An 18026-nucleotide genomic window follows, 5' to 3' on the forward strand; every position below is an offset into this window, starting at 1 on the left:
TGGAGAAATAGGCGCTCTAGCCGATTGTAATAAACCGATCTGGTCGAGTTTCGATAGCCAGATCTATTTTATCAAGGTCTATATCACTTCTTCTTTTCTTTATCCAGTATATTTTTAGATGGCAACACAAACAGTGACACATCATTGGATATTAGTATATTACGCACGGAGTACATAATTGGAGATGCCCTCAACAGTCCGCATCAGTGACTACCTATCGAGAAGTATCCAGATACTATTTCTCAGCGGTGAAACCGTGAAGGTGACGCATCATATTGGCATTGTTGTAAAGCAAAAAGGTATGGCACCGCGCATTATCCAGACACGTACGAGCTCAAGAAAATGTCAAAGGAAAGTTTTTTCCATGGTCCATGTTATCAAAAATATTTACACCAAATGAGGGCCTCAAAGGCAGAACTAATTGATCCTTTACAGCACCGTGTAGTATAGCCAATAGAAATCAACAGACAAAAGGAAAGCGAGAAACACACCGTGGATCACTGGTCAACCTACAGTATCTACTACTAGCTGCCTCAAGCGCAGGCTAGTGGGTGGGCGGCCATGGCGGGCAGTAGGCTGAAACCCCTGAGAAAAATGGAGCCAATAATCAGACTCGGGTGGTAACGTGGAGGGCGTGCGGCGGCGGCGGCGGGGGCAGAGGCGGCGGCACGAAGGGGAGGCTCCGCAGCATGAGGAAGCGCATCCGGCGCGGGAACGGCGCGTCGTTGAGCAGCTGCTCCAGCACCCGCGCCACCAGCGCGGTGTACTCCTCGAGCAGCTCCGCCACTATCGCCACAAGAATCATCGCTGCTAGCTGCAAGGAAGGAAATGAAACTGCTTCCACTTCCGCTGGGATTGGATTGGTCTTGTATCGCGGACTGGGAATTTTGGATGTGGACTTGCATCGTCGTCCGGTCGAGGCTTTTAAAAGGGGGTCGGGATTGGGGAGGAAGATGAGATGAGGTGGGGGAACCTGGACTCCTTGCGTGTCGTGTCGCGTCCCGTGGGCAGCGCGCCCTGGTTTGATGTGACCCGGGGGCGGCTGCCGTTGGGTCCCGCGAGGCGCGCTGCTGGTATGCGCTAGAAACCGAGGGAAGGAATGGTTCGGTTCGCTTTCGCGCGTCGGGCCGCTGGTTAGGGAGTCCAGAAACAACGCACGGTGTTGCGCGTCAGGCCGCGAACATATCCGATGTACCGGCGCGGGCCCCAGCACCAGAAGCCGCTCTAGGCCCTCCAGCTGCGGCTGCCCATAGTAGGTGGCGCCGCAGTCACAGGTGTGGTTATAAATATCGATATTTATTACGTATTTTTAGCAAAAGGTAAAAAATATTTGAGAAAATAAGAATTATTTTAAGACAGAGGGTGTACTTCTCCGCTGTATCTTGACAAGTTATTTGGTTAGGACTGATTTGACCGACAGAGATTATAAGAGGATTGAGGAAGAATCTCTTTGTTACTTAACTTTGAGTAGCAAGGAGATTTCTTCTCATATATCTTCTCATGATTCATACTCACTAAATCAATCCTTAGGATTTAAGGTAAGTCATGCATGCATAAAATTGACCTATGTTAAGTAAGAGATAGCATATGTAAACAGAATACTTGCAAACATATCCACGTGGTCACATGTAAGCACCATAAAGGATAAGTACAAGTCTGGAATGATCAAGAATAAACTTCCACTAATCACATTCATAAATAGCAGGGATGATCGTTGCATATTCCTAAAATAAAGGCTATATCAGTTAACTACACATAGAGTCTACAATGGCGTAGCTAGAATTTTTTCGTGAGTTATGCCATTAGAATTTTTTATAAATAATTTAATATAATATATAATAATTTGCTATATAGTTCAAAATATAAAGATAAAAATAGCATATAACACTATAAATTTAACATTTAAGTCTATAAATTTAACATTTAAGTCTATAAGTATATATATATATATTAAAATGCAAATATAATATATATCAATATTTTTTATATAGATTTTGGTGGACTGATGATCCGGTGGGCCGGCTTAGGATATGCTATGGCCCACCCGGACCACCCACTGTCTACGCCCATAGAGAGAAGATCTTGTGGGGATAATTAACAAATTTTTCACACGCACTCAAATTTTCGATAAAAAGTACTCGGCAAAGAAGTATTTATCGATGTACTGTTTGCTGAAACCCTCTTTACCGAGTGCCACACTCGGCAAAGACTTTGCCGAGTACCACACTCGGCGGTTTTTCAGGATTTGCCTAATGCTTCAGACACTCAGTAAAGCGCCCGATTTCGGTAGTGTTGCCTTGAGACACGGTCTTGCAACGGTGTAGATCCATCTCTTACCGGAGAAGCGGACCGCCACCACTTGTTTACGTTTCAAGCTTACATAACAATACTGTACATAATTTTCGGCGGTCAGAGCTCAGCCGTAAAAAATAAAGAATTATTTTCGGTATTGACGGCGTTTGGAACCCGGGGGGTCCCTGGACCGACGAGTAAATTGTCGCCGCGTGCCCCAGCCCAGATGGGTCGACGCGAGACGGAGCGCGAAGGGGGGAAGAAGCCGGAGGGAGACAGGCGTAAAAGGGGAAACCCGCGGCCTTCGTGTTTGTCCTGCGCCCAGGTCGGGTGCGCTTGCAGTAGGGGGTTACAAGCGTCCACGTGGGAGGGAGCGAGCGGCCTTACGCGAGCGCCGTCCCGTCCTTCCCCGCGCGGCCAACCCTCTGTAAGAGGGCCCTGGACCTTCCTTTTATAGGCGTAAGGAAAGGATCCAGGTGTACAATGGGGGGGTAGCAGTGTGCTAACGTGTCTAGCGGAGGAGAGCTAGTGCCCTAAGTACATGCCATCGTGGCAGCCGGAGAGGTTTTGGCACCCGGCTCGTGTGGTGTCGTGGCCGTCGGAGGAGCGCTGGAGCCTGGCGGAAGGACAGCTGTCGGGGCTGTCGAGTCCTTGCTGACGTCTCCTTGCTTCCGTAAGGGGATGAGAGCCGCCGTCGTCATAGAGCATGCGGGGCGCCATCATTACTTGTTTACCGGGACGAGCCAGATGGGACGCCGGTCTTGTTCCCCGTAGCCTGAGTTAGCTTGGGGTAGGGTAATGATGGCGTCTCCTGTGATTTGGTCGGTCCGAGCCCTGGGTTGGGTGAGGTGGAGGCTCCTCCGAGGTCGAGGTCGAGTCTGTCTTCCGAGGCCGAGGTCGAGTCTGAGCCCCTGGGTCGGGCGAGGCGGAGACCGTCGGCTGAGGCCAGGGCTGAGTCCGAGCCCTTGGGTCGGGCGATGCGGAGTTCGTCGTCTTCCGAGGCTGAGCCCGAGTCCGAGCCCTGGGGTCGGGCGAAGCGGAGTTCGTCGTCTTCCGGGGCTGAGCCCGAGTCCGAGCCCTGGGGTCGGGCGAAGCGGAGTTCGTCGTCTTCCGGGGCTGAGCCCGAGTCCGAGCCCTGGGGTCGGGCGATGCGGAGTTTCCTATGGCGCTTGAGGCCGGACTTGGCTGCTGTCAGCCTCGCTCTGTCGAGTGGCACAACAGTCGAAGCAGCGCAGGCGACACTGTCCTCTTGTCAGGCCGGTCAGTGGAGCGGCGAAGTGACTGCGGTCACTTCGGCTCTGTCGACTGAAGGGTGCGCGTCAGGATAAGGTGTCAGGCCACCTTTGCATTAAATGTTTGCGTTAAATGCTCCTGCGATACGGTCGGTCGGTGTGGCGACTTGGCCAAGGTTGCTTCTTGGCGAAGACTGGGCCTCGAGCGAGCCAAAGGCGCGTCCGTTGCTTGAGGGGGTCCTCGGGCGAGACGTGAATCCTCCGGGGTCGGCTGCCCTTGCCCGAGACTGGGCTCGGGCGAGGCGAGATCGTGTCCCTTGAGTGGACCGAGCCTTGACTTAATTGTACCCATTAGGCCTTTGCAGCTTTGTGCTGATGGGGGTTACCAACTGAGATTAGGAGTCTTGAGGGTACCCCTAATTATGGTCCCCGACAGTAGCCCCCGAGCCTCGAAGGGAGTGTTAATACTCGCTTGGAGGCTTTTGTCGCACTTTTTTGCAAGGGGACCGACCTTTCTCGGTTGCGTTTTGTTCCGGTGGGTGCGCGCGAGCGCACCCGCCGGGTGTAGCCCCCGAGGCCTCGGAGGAGTGGTTAGACTCCTTTGAGGTCTTAATGTGTTTCGCGATGCTTCGGCCGGTCTGGTTGTTCCCTCATGCGAGCTGGCTGTAGCCCGGGTGCACGGTCGGGTCCCAAGTTCTCGGGCTGGTATGTTGACGCTGTCAACGGTTTGGCCAGAGCCGGGTTTGCGAGAGCAGCCCCCGATCCTCCGCACAGAGCGAGAGGACGGTCAAGGACAGACTCGACTTTTTTACATACGCCCCTGCGTCGCCTTTCCGCCAGGAGGGGGAAAGCGCCATGTTGCCCTTGGAGGGCGCCGAACATGGTGTCTCCGGTGAGCTGCTAACGGGTAATCCGAGTGGACGCCCGTGCCCCATTTGTTAGGGGTCGGCTAGAGGCCCGGAGGCGCGCTCCAAAAGTACCTACGGGTGATCTGCCGGACCCGGTCCCCTTTTGACGGGGTCCAAGGGCTCGATGCCTCCCTCTGATGGGATTCCGTTACAAGATCGTTCCCGCTGGTCTCGGAAATGTCCTAGGGTACCTCGGGAGCGTAGCCCGAGCCTTGGTTATGTATCGAACGTACCCAGGGTCATCCCTCGCTCTGTGTCTGAGGCGGCTGTGAACCCTTCGAGGGCCAGCCTACGAACCCCTGATCAGTAGTGGGCGCGGAGCCCGAGTAGCCTGAGGCGGCCGTTGAACCCTTCCGAGGGGCCGGCCTTCGAACCTCTGACCAGTAGTGGGCGTGGAGCCCGAGCGCTCTGAGGCGGCTGTTGAACCCCTCCGAGGGGCCAGCCTTCGAACCTCTGATCAGTAGGGGGCTCGGGGCCCGTTTCCTTCGCGGAGAAGGATCCCTTTCGGGGTATCCCCTTTCCCGGTCCCTGTTGTAAGAGAGAGAAAGAGGAAAAGGAAAAGGATACGAAATCGAAACGACGTGGCGCACCTTTTTTGACACGGTCGTTATGGCGAAGGCGAAGCGTCGCCCGCTTCTCCTGCCAAAGGTGTCGCATATCCCATCGCGGAGTTAATGCGACGGGGCGAGTGGTTCGCGGGGCAGCCGTTGCGCGTGCGCGAGCCGTTCGAGGAACGTATCACGGGTGCGCCATCTTCACGCTGTGGGAGAGGGTTCTCTCATTGTCCCATAAGGGGACGTGAGCTTGGCTGACGATGTGACTGCTGCTTCCGCCCGCCTGCCACCGCCATTACTGCCGGCCCTTTTTTGGCCGCATCGACCGTCGCGCCTTCTCCCGCGGCTGACTGGCCCATGACCGATGCGCCTGGCTGGCACTGTTGGGTCATACGCAGGGTTGCCTCGAGTCGTGGTACTGGTTCCGCAGTCGAGGAGGCGCGGTAGTGGCGCGAGGGGCGGTGCAGTTGCTCGCACGTAGCAACCGGCGCGCCGGTTGCATGACGTGTGGGCCTGGGCCTCCATGCTGGGCGCGTTGGAGTCGAAGGGGTGCGCCCACTTGGCGCAGTTGCATGTCGACTGCATGGCTGTCCGCCCTTTCACCCGCTGGTTTGGGTGAAAGTGGAGGAATGCTTGTAACCGCTGGGCAGTTGCATGCACCGCGCGCGGCGGTTTGGCTTCTTCTGCCTTGGGCCAGCTTTCATGACGCGTGGGACCCAGCCCCCGTGTCGTAGGGGGAGGACCTCGGAGCGCGTTGGAGAAGACTCAACCCGCGATGGCTGAGGATGCAAGTGGGGAGAGTCGCCTTTAAAAGGAGGGTGACCCCCTTGAAAGGCGACCATGTCTTCGCGCTCCCTTATGCATCGCGTATTTCCACCTTCCGAGCCCCCGGATGGGGAACACCCGCAATCCTTCTGCCTTGTCGTTGGAGGAACGCAACTTCGTGGAAGTTGGTACCTTTCAGCCATCGTTCGGCTTCAAGGATTTTCATCAGGCAGCCCGGTCGCATCCCCTCGCCGGTGGTCACCCAAGACGGTGACCACCAGCCCCTGGGTGGGGAGAAGCAAGCCGGGCTGCGGCCTCTGCCCCTCCCTTAGCTTCAAGGATGTTCATCATCAGTGCTGGGGAGGGGAGTGCGCCGAGTTGGGGTCGGTCTCTGCGCGGGCAGTGGCCCGCTCCTTCCCTCAGTGATCGGGGGGAAGGGCGTTCGCCGTTCGTGGCGCTGGCAGCTGCCGCGTGCCCGGCTTTGACCCGAGCGGCTTCGGAGCCGCTTCCGGCGCCGCCTTCCGCCACGGCAGCCGGAAGAGGTTTCTCTGCCGACGAGATAGCCGGTGCCGCCCACGTACTGACCTCCAGTTCTACGGCCTTCTGCTCGTCCTTGCCTCTCGAGTGAGGAAGTGGGCGAGGGCCCTATGGCAGTAGCATTCGCCCTGAGGTCATCGCTGCTGCTGTTCGGCCCCTCGGAGCAGAAGTCGTCGTCGTCGTTGCTGGAGCAGGCGGCGGCGAGCCACCCGTCGGCCTTCTGTTGCTCCGCAGGCCCCCCAATCGTGTGGGGTTGTTCGTACCTGCGGAGGTGGAACCGGAGTTCCGTTTGTAATGGCACCTTGAGTGCCGGTGTCTTGTTCATTGTGGTTGTCGGGGCCTGAACATGTATGTATTTTCGGCACGGAGCCGTGTTTTTCCCTCATTTCGAGCACTAAGACTCGCCTGTCGGCTATCTGAACCGCTTCACCAAGCGTGAGTCGCCTCGTGTGAAGGTGACGAGTGAGGTATCCGTATCCCGGAGGCGTAGGAGTCCCTCGGCTCGGTCGGCCTTGCTGTCCGAGGCTTCTCTTGCCTAGTTAAAGGAACCCTCGGCCGCTCTTCGATGAGCCGAAGCCGGAGGTAGCGGTGTTAGCATGGACAGAGGCGGAGTTGGCTCGAAAAGAAGACTTGGTCGGCCAGAGCCTGGCCGGGTCGTCCACTGGCGGGACCGACGCCGGAGTTGAGTTGCTGAGGCCACGGGTCGGGCTGATGTCCTCGGGGGACAGCTGGCTGAGGCTTCGGGATGGCCGGCCGAGCCGTCTACTCGAGCCAGATTCCTGGAGAAGACCCTGGCGGCGATGGCCCGGGCGTGGTGCTGATGTCGTCCTTCGAAGTGGAGATCCTCCGACCGCGTCGCCGTCCGAGGCTAGGTCGAACCTCGCCGAAGGTGTAGTTGACGCCGAGGGTGCTGCTGCTCCCTTCAACCGTCAAGATCCGAGCCTGCAGGATCAGGTTATCTTGTAGTGTGCGTATGTTTTCTGCGGCCGCCGAGGCCCAAACATACTGTCGTCGTGTTGTAAAGCTGTGTTTCTTTTCCTCTTGTTTCGAGTATCTGGACTTATTTGTCGGTAACAGAATTGTTTGTCCGAGCGAGAGTTACTTTTCACGGAAGGTGATGAGTGAGGTATCCGTATCCCGGAGGCGTAGGAGTCCCTCGGCTCGGTCGGCCTTACCGCTTACGTGCACTCTTACTCGTCCATAGGGTTCTGTCATCGACGTAGTCGAGAATGCCCGAAAAATCGTTTCGGTAGAGGAGTTTTCGAGCGTGAAGACTTGTTCGGTCCGCGGAATCACTTATCCGAGCGTGAGTTACTTATCGCAGAAGGTGATGAGTGAGGTATCTGTATCCTGGAGGCGTAGGAGTCCCTCGGCTCGGTCAGCCTTGGCTGCTTACGTGTACTCCGTCATTTTCAGGATCCACTTTCGAAGTAGTCGAAAAAGCACGAAAGACACTCTGGCAGAAACTATCTTTTTCCGAGGAAAATTTTGACGCAGAGGGGGTTCCCCCCTTTTAGCCCCCGAGGGAGGGTCGGGCTTTGTCGAGGCAAGGCTGACCCTTCCTTGATGACTAGACTTTGTATGTGACCGAGGTGTATGAACGACTTGAAAGCATATTAAGGGTAGAAGCGACGTAGCTATCGGATGTTCCAAGCGTTGCTGTAGACCTCGCCTTGACTGTTGGCCAGCTTGTACGTCCCGGGCTTCAAAACTTTGGCGATGACGAATGGCCCTTCCTAGGGAGGCGTGAGCTTGTGCCGCCCTCGGGCGTCTTGTCACAGCCGAAGCACCAGGTCGCCCACCTGGAGGTCTCGGGACCGAACCCCTCGGGCGTGGTAGCGTCGCAGGGACTACTGGTACCGCGCCGAGTGTAGTAAGGCCATGTCCCGAGCCTCTTCCAGCTGGTCCAGCGAGTCTTCTCGATTAGATCGATTGCTTTGGTCGGCATAGGCCCTCGTCCTCGGGGAACCGTATTCTAAGTCTATGGGCAAGATAGCCTCGGCCTCATAGACTAGAAAGAACGGTGTGAAGCCCGTGGCTCGGCGTTGTCCTCAGACTCCAGACCACCGAGGGGAGCTCCTTCATCCATCGCCTGCCGAACTTGTTGAGGTCGTCGTAGATCCGCGGCTTGAGCCCTTGCAGGATCATGCCGTTGGCACGCTCTACTTGCCCATTCGTCACGGGGTGAGCCACGGTGGCCCAGTCCACCCGGATGTGGTGATCCTCACAGAAGTCCAGGAACTTCCTGCCGGTGAACTGGGTGTCGTTGTCGGTGATGATGGAGTTCGGGACCCCAAAGCGATGGATGATGTTGGTGAAGAACGCCACCGCCTGTTTGGACCTGATGCTGTTTAGAGGTCGGACCTCGATCCACTTGGAGGATTTGTCGATGGCGACCAACAGGTGCGTGTAGCCCCCGGGTGCCTTCTGCAAGGGGCCGACGAGGTCCAAACCCCACACAGCAAACGACCAGGTGATGGGTATGGTCTGTAGAGCCTGAGCAGGCAGGTGGGTCTGCCTTGCATAGAATTGACACCCTTGGCAGGTGCGGACAATTCTAGTGGCGTCGGCCACCGCGGTCGGCCAGTAGAAGCCTTGTCGGAAAGCATTTCCAACAAGGGCTCGAGGCGTTGCGTGATGGCCGCAAGCCCCCGAGTGTATCTCTTGTAAGAGCTCCTGGCCTTCGTCGATGGAAATGCATCGCTGGAGGATGCCTGAGGGGTTGCGGTGGTAGAGCTCCTTCCCGTCTCCCAGCAAGACGAACGACTTGGCGCGCCGCGCCAACCGCCGAGCTTCGGCTCGGTCGAGGGGTAGCTCTCCTCGGTGGAGATATTGCAGGTACGAGGTCTGCCAGTTTCGATTAGGCGTGACCCCGCTCCGCTCCTCCTCGACGCGCAGAGCCTCACCCTCGGAGGCCGAGGGTGCCTCGGGCTGAGCCGAGGGTGCCTTGGACTGAGCCGAGGGTGCCTCGGGCTGGGCCGAGGCCTTCTCGGGCTCGGGTGTGTCGTCGGGCTTGACGGAGGGTTGATGCAGGTCTCGGGAGAAGACGTTCGGGGGAACCGTTGTTCGCCCCGAGGCTATTTTAGCCAGCTCGTCCGCAGTCTCGTTGTAGCGTCGGGCGATGTGGTTGAGCTCGAGCCCGTAGAACTTGTCTTCCAGGCGCCGAACCTCATCGCAGTAGGCTTCCATCTTCGGGTCGCGGCAGTGGGAATTCTTCATGACTTGGTCGATGATGAGCTGCGAGTCACCGCGAGCGTCGAGGCGTCGGACCCCTAGCTCGATGGCGATGCGCAACCCGTTGACCAGAGCCTCGTACTCGGCCACATTGTTGGACGCCGGGAAATGGAGGCGTAGCACGTAGCGTAGGTGCTTCCCGAGGGGCGAGATGAAGAGCAGGCTCGCGCCTGCTCCTGTCTTCATCAGCGACCCGTCGAAAAACATGGTCCAGAGTCCCGGTTGGATCGGAGCTGTTGGGAGCTGGGTGTCGACCCATTCAGCCACAAAGTCCGCCAAGACCTGGGACTTGATGGCCTTCCGAGGGGCGAACGAGATCGTCTCGCCCATGATTTCCACCGCCCACTTTGCAATTCTACCCGAGGCCTCTCGGCACTGGATGATCTCCCCCAGGGGGAAGGATGACACCACAGTTACCGGATGAGACTCGAAGTAGTGTCGCAACTTCCGCCGCGTCAGGATCACCGTGTACAGCAGCTTCTGAATTTGTGGGTAGCGGATCTTGGTCTCGGAGAGTACTTCACTGATGAAGTAGACTGATCTCTGGACGGGCAATGCATGCCCCTCTTCTCGTCTCTCAACCACGATCGCGGTGGTAACCACCTGAGTGGTAGCGGCGACGTAGATCAAGAGGGCTTCTCCGGCAGCGGGGGGCACCAAGATGGGCGCGTTCGTGAGGAGCGCCTTCAGGTTCCCGAGGGCTTCCTCGGCCTCAGGGGTCCAAGTGAAGCACTCGGCCTTCCTTAAGAGGCGGTATAGAGGCAGGCCTCTTTCGTCGAGGCGCGAGATGAAACGGCTCAGAGCCGCAAGGCATCCCGTGACCCTCTGTACGCCTTTCAAGTCCTTGATGGGCCCCATGCTGGTGATGGCCGCGATCTTCTCCGGGTTGGCCTCGATGCCCCGCTCGGAGACGATGAATCCCAAGAGCATGCCTCGGGGGACCCCGAAGACACACTTCTCGGGATTGAGTTTTACGCCTTTCGCCTTGAGACATCGGAATGTCGCTCCAAGGTCAGAAAGGAGGTCGGAGGCTTTCCTCGTCTTGACTACGATGTCATCGACGTAGGCCTCGACCGTTCGGCCAATGTGTTCGCTGAACACGTGGTTCATGCACCTTTGGTATGTCGCACCCGCATTCCTCAAACCGAACGGCATGGTAACATAGCAGTACATGCCGAAAGGTGTGATGAAAGAAGTCGCGAGCTGGTCGGACTCTTTCATCCTGATTTGGTGATACCCTGAGTAGGCATCGAGGAAAGACAGGGTTTCGCACCCAGCAGTAGAATCCATGATTTGATCGATGCGAGGCAGAGGGTAGGGAACTTTCGGACATGCTTTGTTTAGACCAGTGTAGTCTACACACATCCGCCATTTCCCTCCTTTCTTTCTCACAAGCACAGGGTTGGCAAGCCATTCGGGATGGAATACCTCTTTGATGAACCCGGCCGCCATTAGCTTGTGGATCTCCTCGCCTATGGCTCTGCGCTTTTCTTCGTCGAATCGGCGCAGAGGTTGCTTCACGGGTCGGGCTCCAGCTCGGATCTCCAGCGAGTGCTCGGCGACATCCCTCGGTATGCCGGGCATGTCCGAGGGACTCCACGCGAAGGCGTCGGCGTTTGCGCGAAGAAAGTCGACGAGCACTGCTTCCTATTTGGGATCGAGCTCAGAGCCGATCCGGATCTGCTTGGAGGCGTTGTTGCTGGGGTCGAGAGGGACGGATTTAACCGTCTCCGCTGGCTCGAAGTTGCCGGCGTGGCGCTTCACGTCTGGCGCCTCCTTAGAGAGGCTCTCCAGGTCGGCGATGAGGGCCTCGGATTCGGCGAGGGCCTCGGCGTACTCCACGCACTCCACATCGCATTCGTACGCGTGTCGGTACGTGGGGCCGACGGTGATGACCCCGTTGGGGCCCGGCATCTTGAGCTTGAGGTAGGTGTAGTTGGGGACGGCCATGAACTTGGCGTAGCATGGCCTCCCCAACACTGTGTGGTAGGTTCCTCGAAACCCGACCACTTCGAAAGTTGGAGGGTGTCCCAAAGTAGACGGGTAGATCGAGTTGTCCGAGGGGCTAGACGCGTTTCCCGGGGATGATCCCGTGAAAAGGCGCAGCGCCTGCCCGGACCGAGGACAGATCGATCCGCAGGAGCCCGAGGGTCTTGGCGTAGATGATGTTGAGGCTGCTGCCTCTGTCCATGAGGACCTTGGTGAGCCTGACGTTGCCGATGACGGGGTCGACAACGAGCGGGTATATCCCCGGGCTCGGCACACGGTCGGGATGGTCGCCTTGGTAGAAGGTGATGGGCTTGTCGGACCAGTCTAGGTAGACCGGCGCCGCCACCTTTACCGAGCAGACCTCCCGACGCTCTTGCTTGCGGTGCTGAGCCGAGGCGTTCGCCACTCGCCCACCGTAGATCATGTAGCAGTCGTGGACCTCGGGGAACTCTTCTACCTTGTGATCTTCCTTCTTATCGTCGTCGCGAGCCCTGCCACCCTCTGCGGGTGGTCCGGCCTTGTGAAAGTGGCGCCGAAGCATGGCGCACTCCTCAAGGGTGTGCTTGACGGGCCCCTGATGATAGGGGCACGACTCCTTGAGCATCTTGTCGAAGAGATTGGCACCTCCGGGAGGTTTCCGAGGGTTCTTGTACTCGGCGGCGGCGACAAGGTCCGCGTCGGCGGCGTCGCGTTTCGCTTGCGACTTCTTCTTGCCTTTCTTCTTGGTGCCGCGCTGAGTTGACGCCTCAGGGACATCTTCCGGTAGGCGGCCCTGGGGCTGCTTGTCCTTCTGGAAGATGGCCTCAACTGCCTCCTGGCCAGAGGCGAACTTGGTGGTGATGTCCATCAGCTCGCTCGCCCTGGTGGGGGTCTTGCGGCCGAGCTTGCTCACCAGGTCGCGGCAGGTGGTGCCGGCGAGGAACGCGCCGATGACATCCGAGTCGGTGACATTGGGCAGCTCGGTGCGCTGCTTCGAGAATCACCGGATGTAGTCCCGGAGAGACTCTCCCGGCTGCTGGCGGCAGCTTCGAAGATCCCAGGAGTTTCCAGGGCGCACGTACGTGCCCTGGAAATTGCTGGCGAAGGCTTGGACCAGGTCGTCCCAGTTGGAGATCTGCCCCGGAGGCAGGTGCTCCAGCCAGGATCGAGCGGTGTCGGAGAGGAACAGGGGGAGGTTGCGGATGATGAGGTTGTCATCGTCCATTCCACCTAGGTGGCAGGCCAGCCGATAGTCCGTGAGCCACAGTTCCGGTCTCGTCTCCCCCGAGTACTTTGTGATAGTAGTTGGGGTTCGAAACCGGGTCGGGAACGGCGCCCGTCGTATGGCCCGGCTGAAAGCCTGCGGACCAGGTGGTTCGGGCGAGGGACTCCGATCCTCCCCGCTGTCATAGCGTCCCCCACGCCTGGGGTGGTAGCCTCGGCGCACCTTCTCGTCGAGGTGGGCTCGACGGTTGCGGTGATGGTGCTCGTTGCCGAGGCGACCCGGGGCCGCAGGCGCTGTGTTGCGCGTGCGCCCGGTGTGGACCGAGGCTTCCCGCATGAATCGGGAAGTCACGACGCGATGTTCCGAGGGGTACCCCTGCCTTCGGGAGGCAGAGCTTTCGGCCCGTCGGACCGCGGCATCCTCCAGAAGATTCTTGAGCTCTCCCTGGATACGCCGCCCCTCGATGGTAGATGGCTCCGGCATCGCGTGGAGAAGTATTGCCGCTGCAGCCAGGTTTTGGCCGACCCCACTGGAAACCGGTGGCGGCCTTACCCTGACGTCGCCGGCGATGAGGTGCTGGATGCCTGAAAGGGAAATGTGCCCTTGGGCCATTTCTAGGTATTTTGGTGATTTAGTGTCTAACACAAGTGCTTAAATGTAAAATGGTGGACAAAGTACAAACCAAGGATAAAGGTACGTTTCTCAGACTTAGTACATTGTTTTATGGACTAATGTATTGTGTCTAAGTGCTGGAAACAGGAAAAATCCAATTGGAAATGTCTTGGCTCGAGCAGCCAAGAATCTGCTGAGTCTGGGAGCACCGGACTGTCCGGTGGTGCACCGGACAGTGTCCGGTGCGCCAGGTTGGTTCGAGCGAACTGGCCGCTCTCGGGAATTCACCGACGACGTACGGCTATAATTCACCGGACTGTCCGGTGTGCACCGGACTGTCCGGTGAGCCAACGGTCGGTCGCGCGATCTGCGCGGGACACGTGGCCGAGCCAACGGCTAGAAGAAGGCACCGGACTGTCCGGTGTGCACCGGACATGTCCGGTGCGCCAACGGCTCCAGGTCTGCCAACGGTCGGCTTCGTCATTGAAGGAAAGAAATCTGGCACCGGACAGTGTCCGGTGTGCACCGGACTGTCCGGTGCGCCAGACGACAGAAGGCAAGATCAGCCTTCCAAGATTGCTTTCAACGGCTCCTAGCTGCCTTGGGGCTATAAAAGGGACCCCTAGGCGCATGGAGGAGTACACCAAGCATCCTTTGAGCATTGTTGATCACTCACACTTCATTCTTGCGCACTTATTCGACATTCTAGTGATTTGAGCTCCGTTCTAGTGTGCTAGTCTCTTGAGCTCAAGTCTGGGTTTTGCGTGTGCGTATTTGCTGTGATCTTTGTGTCGTGTGTGAGTTGCTAATCCCTCCCTTACTCCGTGATTCTTTGTGAACATCTTGATAATCGCCTAGAGGGGGGGTGAATAGGGCGAAACTGAAATTTACAAATATAAACACAACTACAAGCCGGGTTAGCGTTAGAAATATAAACGAGTCCGAGAGAGAGGGCGCAAAACAAATCCCAAGCGAATAAGCAAGTGAGACACGGAGATTTGTTTTACCGAGGTTCGGTTCTTGCAAACCTACTCCCCGTTGAGGAGGCCACAAAGGCCGGGTCTCTTTCAACCCTTCCCTCTCTCAAACGGTCCCTCGGACCGAGTGAGCTTCTCTTCTCAAATTAAAGCCGGGAACAAAACTTCCCCGCAAGGGCCACCACACAATTGGTGCCTCTTGCCTTGATTACAATGGAGTTGTGATCTCAAGAACAAGTGAGAAAGAAAAGAAGCAATCCAAGCGCAAGAGCTCAAATGAACACGGCAAATCACTCTCACTAGTCACTAGGGCTTTGTGTGGAATTGGAGAGGATTTGATTTCTTTAGTGTGTCTAGAATTGAATGCTAGAGCTCTTGTAGTAGTTGAGAAGTGGAAAACTTGGATGCAATGAATGGTGGGGTGGTTGGGGTATTTATAGCCCCAACCACCAAATGTGGCCGTTGGGAGGCTGTCTGCTCGATGGCGCACCGGACAGTCCGGTGCACACCGGACAGTCCGGTGCCCCCTGCCACGTCATCACTGCCGTTGGATTCTGACCGTTGGAGCTTCTGACTTGTGGGTCCGCCTGGGTGTCCGGTGCACACCGGACAGGTACTGTTTGCTGTCCGGTGTGCCAGCATGGGCGAGCCTGCCATCTGCGCGCGCAGAGCGCGCATTAAATGCGCGGCAGAGAGCCGTTGGCGCGGAGATGACCGTTGCTTCGGAGTCACACCGGACAGTCCGGTGCACACCGGACAGTCCGGTGATTTTTAGCGGACTAGCCGTTGGAGATTCCCGAAGCTGGCGAGTTCCTGAGGCCGACCTCCCTTGGCGCACCGGACACTGTCCGGTGTACACCGGACAGTCCGGTGAATTATAGCCGAGTCGCCCTGGAAATTCCCGAAGGTGGCGAGTTTGAGTCTGAGTCCCCTGGTGCACCGGACAGGTACTGTTCACTATCCGGTGGCACACCGGACAGTCCGGTGCGCCAGACCAAGGGTGCCTTCGGTTGCCCCTTTGCTCCTTTATTGAATCCAAAACTTGGTCTTTTTATTGGCTGAGTGTGAACCTTTTACACCTGTATAATCTACACACTTGGGCAAACTAGTTAGTCCAATTATTTGTGTTGGGCAATCCAACCACCAAAATTATTTAGGAACTAGGTGTAAGCCTAATTCCCTTTCAATCTCCCCCTTTTTGGTGATTGATGCCAACACAAACCAAAGCAAACAGAGATGTGCATAATTGAACTAGTTTGCATAATGTAAGTGTAAAGGTTGCTTGGAATTGAGCCAATATAACTACTTACAAGATATGCATGGAGTGTTCCTTTCTTATGTAACATTTTGGGCCACTTTTGCACCACAAGTTTTGTTTTTGCAAATTCTTTTGTAAATCCTTTTCAAAGTTCTTTTGCAAATAGTCAAAGGTACATTAATAAGATTTGCAAAGCATTCTCAAGATTTGAAATTTTCTCCCCCTGTTTCAAATGCTTTTCTTTTGACTTAACAAAACTCCCCCTAAATTAAATCCTCCTCTTAGTGTTCAAGAGGGTTTTGATATACCATTTTGAAATACTAGTTTCTCCCCCTTTTGAACACAACAGGATCCCAATTGATAAATACTTCTTGGAAAACACTAAGCTTTGAAATAGGTGGTGGTGGTGGTGCGGTCCTTTTGCTTTGGGCTCATTTCTCCCCCTTTTTGGCATGAATCGCCAAAAACGGAATCATTAGAGCCCTCGAAGTAATTTCTTCCCCTTTGGTCATAAGTAAATGAGTTAAGATTATACCAAAGACGAAATCCGGTCCTTTTGCTTTGGGCTTTTACTTTCTCCCCCAAAGACAAGGTCCTTTTCTTGGAGTGATGGCGAAGGATGAGTTACGAAGTGGAAGCCTTTGTCTTCGCCGAAGACTCCAATTCCCTTTCAATATACCTATGACTTGGTTTGAAATAGACTTGAAAACACATTAGTCATAGCATATATGATCAAAAGTGTAAATGAGCTATGTGTGCAATCTAGCAAAAGAAGTTGCGAGAATCAAGAATATTGAGCTCATGCCTAAGTTTGGTAAAGGTTTGTTCATCAAGAGGCTTGGTAAAGATATCGGCTAATTGATCTTTAGTGTTAATGTAAGAAATCTCGATATCCCCCTTTTGTTGGTGATCCCTAAGAAAATGATACCGAATGGCTATGTGCTTAGTGCGGCTATGCTCGACGGGATTGTCGGCCATTTTGATTGCACTCTCATTATCACATAGCAAAGGGACTTTGGTTAATTTGTAACCGTAGTCCCGCAGGGTTTGCCTCATCCAAAGCAATTGCGCGCAACAATGACCTGCGGCAATGTACTCGGCTTCGGCGGTGGAAAGAACGACCGAATTTTGCTTCTTTGAAGCCCAAGACACCAAGGATCTTCCCAAGAACTGGCAAGTCCCCGATGTGCTCTTCCTATTAATTTTGCACCCCGCCCAATCGGCATCCGAATAACCAATCAAATCAAACGTGGATCCCCGAGGGTACCAAAGCCCAAACTTAGGTGTATAAGCCAAATATCTCAAGATTCGTTTTACGGCCGTAAGGTGGGATTCCTTAGGGTCGGATTGGAATCTTGCACACATGCAAACGGAAAGCATAATGTCCGGTCGAGATGCACATAAATAAAGCAATGAACCAATCATCGACCGGTATACCTTTTGATCCACGGACTTACCTCCCGTGTCGAGGTCGAGATGCCCATTGGTTCCCATGAGTGTCTTGATGGGTTTGGCATCCTTCATCCCAAACTTGGTTAGAATGTCTTGAGTGTACTTTGTTTGGCTAATGAAGGTGCCCTCTTGGAGTTGCTTGACTTGGAATCCTAGAAAATACTTCAACTCCCCCATCATCGACATCTCGAATTTCTGTGTCATGATCCTACTAAACTCTTCACATGTAGACTCGTTAGTAGACCCAAATATAATATCATCAACATAAATTTGGCATACAAACAAGTCATTTTCAAGAGTTTTAGTAAAGAGTGTAGGATCGGCCTTGCCGACTTTGAAGGCATTAGCAATAAGGAAATCTCTTAGGCATTCATACCATGCTCTTGGGGCTTGCTTGAGCCCATAAAGCGCCTTAGAGAGCCTATAAACATGGTTAGGATGCTCACTGTCTTCAAAGCCGGGAGGTTGCTCAACATAGACCTCTTCCTTGATCGGTCCATTGAGGAAGGCACTTTTCACGTCCATTTGATAAAGCTTAAAGCCATGGTAAGTGAAAGGGAAATGTGCCTTTGGGCCATTTCTAAGTATTTTGGTGATTGAGTGCAAACACAAGTGCTTAAATGTGAAAATATGCCCATGGATGAACAAAGTGCAAATCACAAGTTAAGGTATGTTTCTAAGCCTTAGTACATTGGTTTTGTGTACTAATATTCTTGTCTAAGTGTTAGAAACAGAAAGAAGAAGAGAAGAGAAGACTTGGCTGTGTGCAGCCAAGGGGCTGTTTCGGTCTGGGGCACCGGACTGTCCGGTGGTGCACCGGACAGTGTCCGGTGGTGCACCGGACAGTGTCCGGTGCGCCAGGCTGCCTCGGCCGAAGAGGCCGCTCTCGGGTTTTTCTCCGGCGACTTCGGCTAAAATTCACCGGACTGTCCGGTGTGCACCGGACTGTCCGGTGAGCCAACGGTCGGCCGGGCCAACGGTCGGCCGCGCGATCGGCGCGCGACACGTGGCC

General features: G+C 55.4%; 1 protein-coding gene across 1 annotated transcript; it reads right to left on the reverse strand.

Annotated features, from left to right (window-relative positions):
• Window positions 1-347: 347 nt before the first annotated feature.
• Window positions 348-960, reverse strand: LOC100276153 (uncharacterized). The gene has a single exon (NM_001150008.2). It carries the CDS (start codon window positions 903-905, stop codon window positions 534-536), a length of 372 nt encoding a protein of 123 aa, NP_001143480.2. The 5' UTR covers window positions 906-960; the 3' UTR covers window positions 348-533.
• Window positions 961-18026: the final 17066 nt, after the last annotated feature.

Source organism: Zea mays, chromosome 2 (assembly GCF_902167145.1).
Source record: "Zea mays cultivar B73 chromosome 2, Zm-B73-REFERENCE-NAM-5.0, whole genome shotgun sequence".
Taxonomy (NCBI): Eukaryota; Viridiplantae; Streptophyta; class Magnoliopsida; order Poales; family Poaceae; genus Zea; species Zea mays.

Coding starts and splice junctions, on each gene's coding strand:
- LOC100276153 (NM_001150008.2), bottom strand. CDS start 905: ATGCAAGTCCACATCCAAAATTCCCAGTCCGCGATACAAGACCAATCC.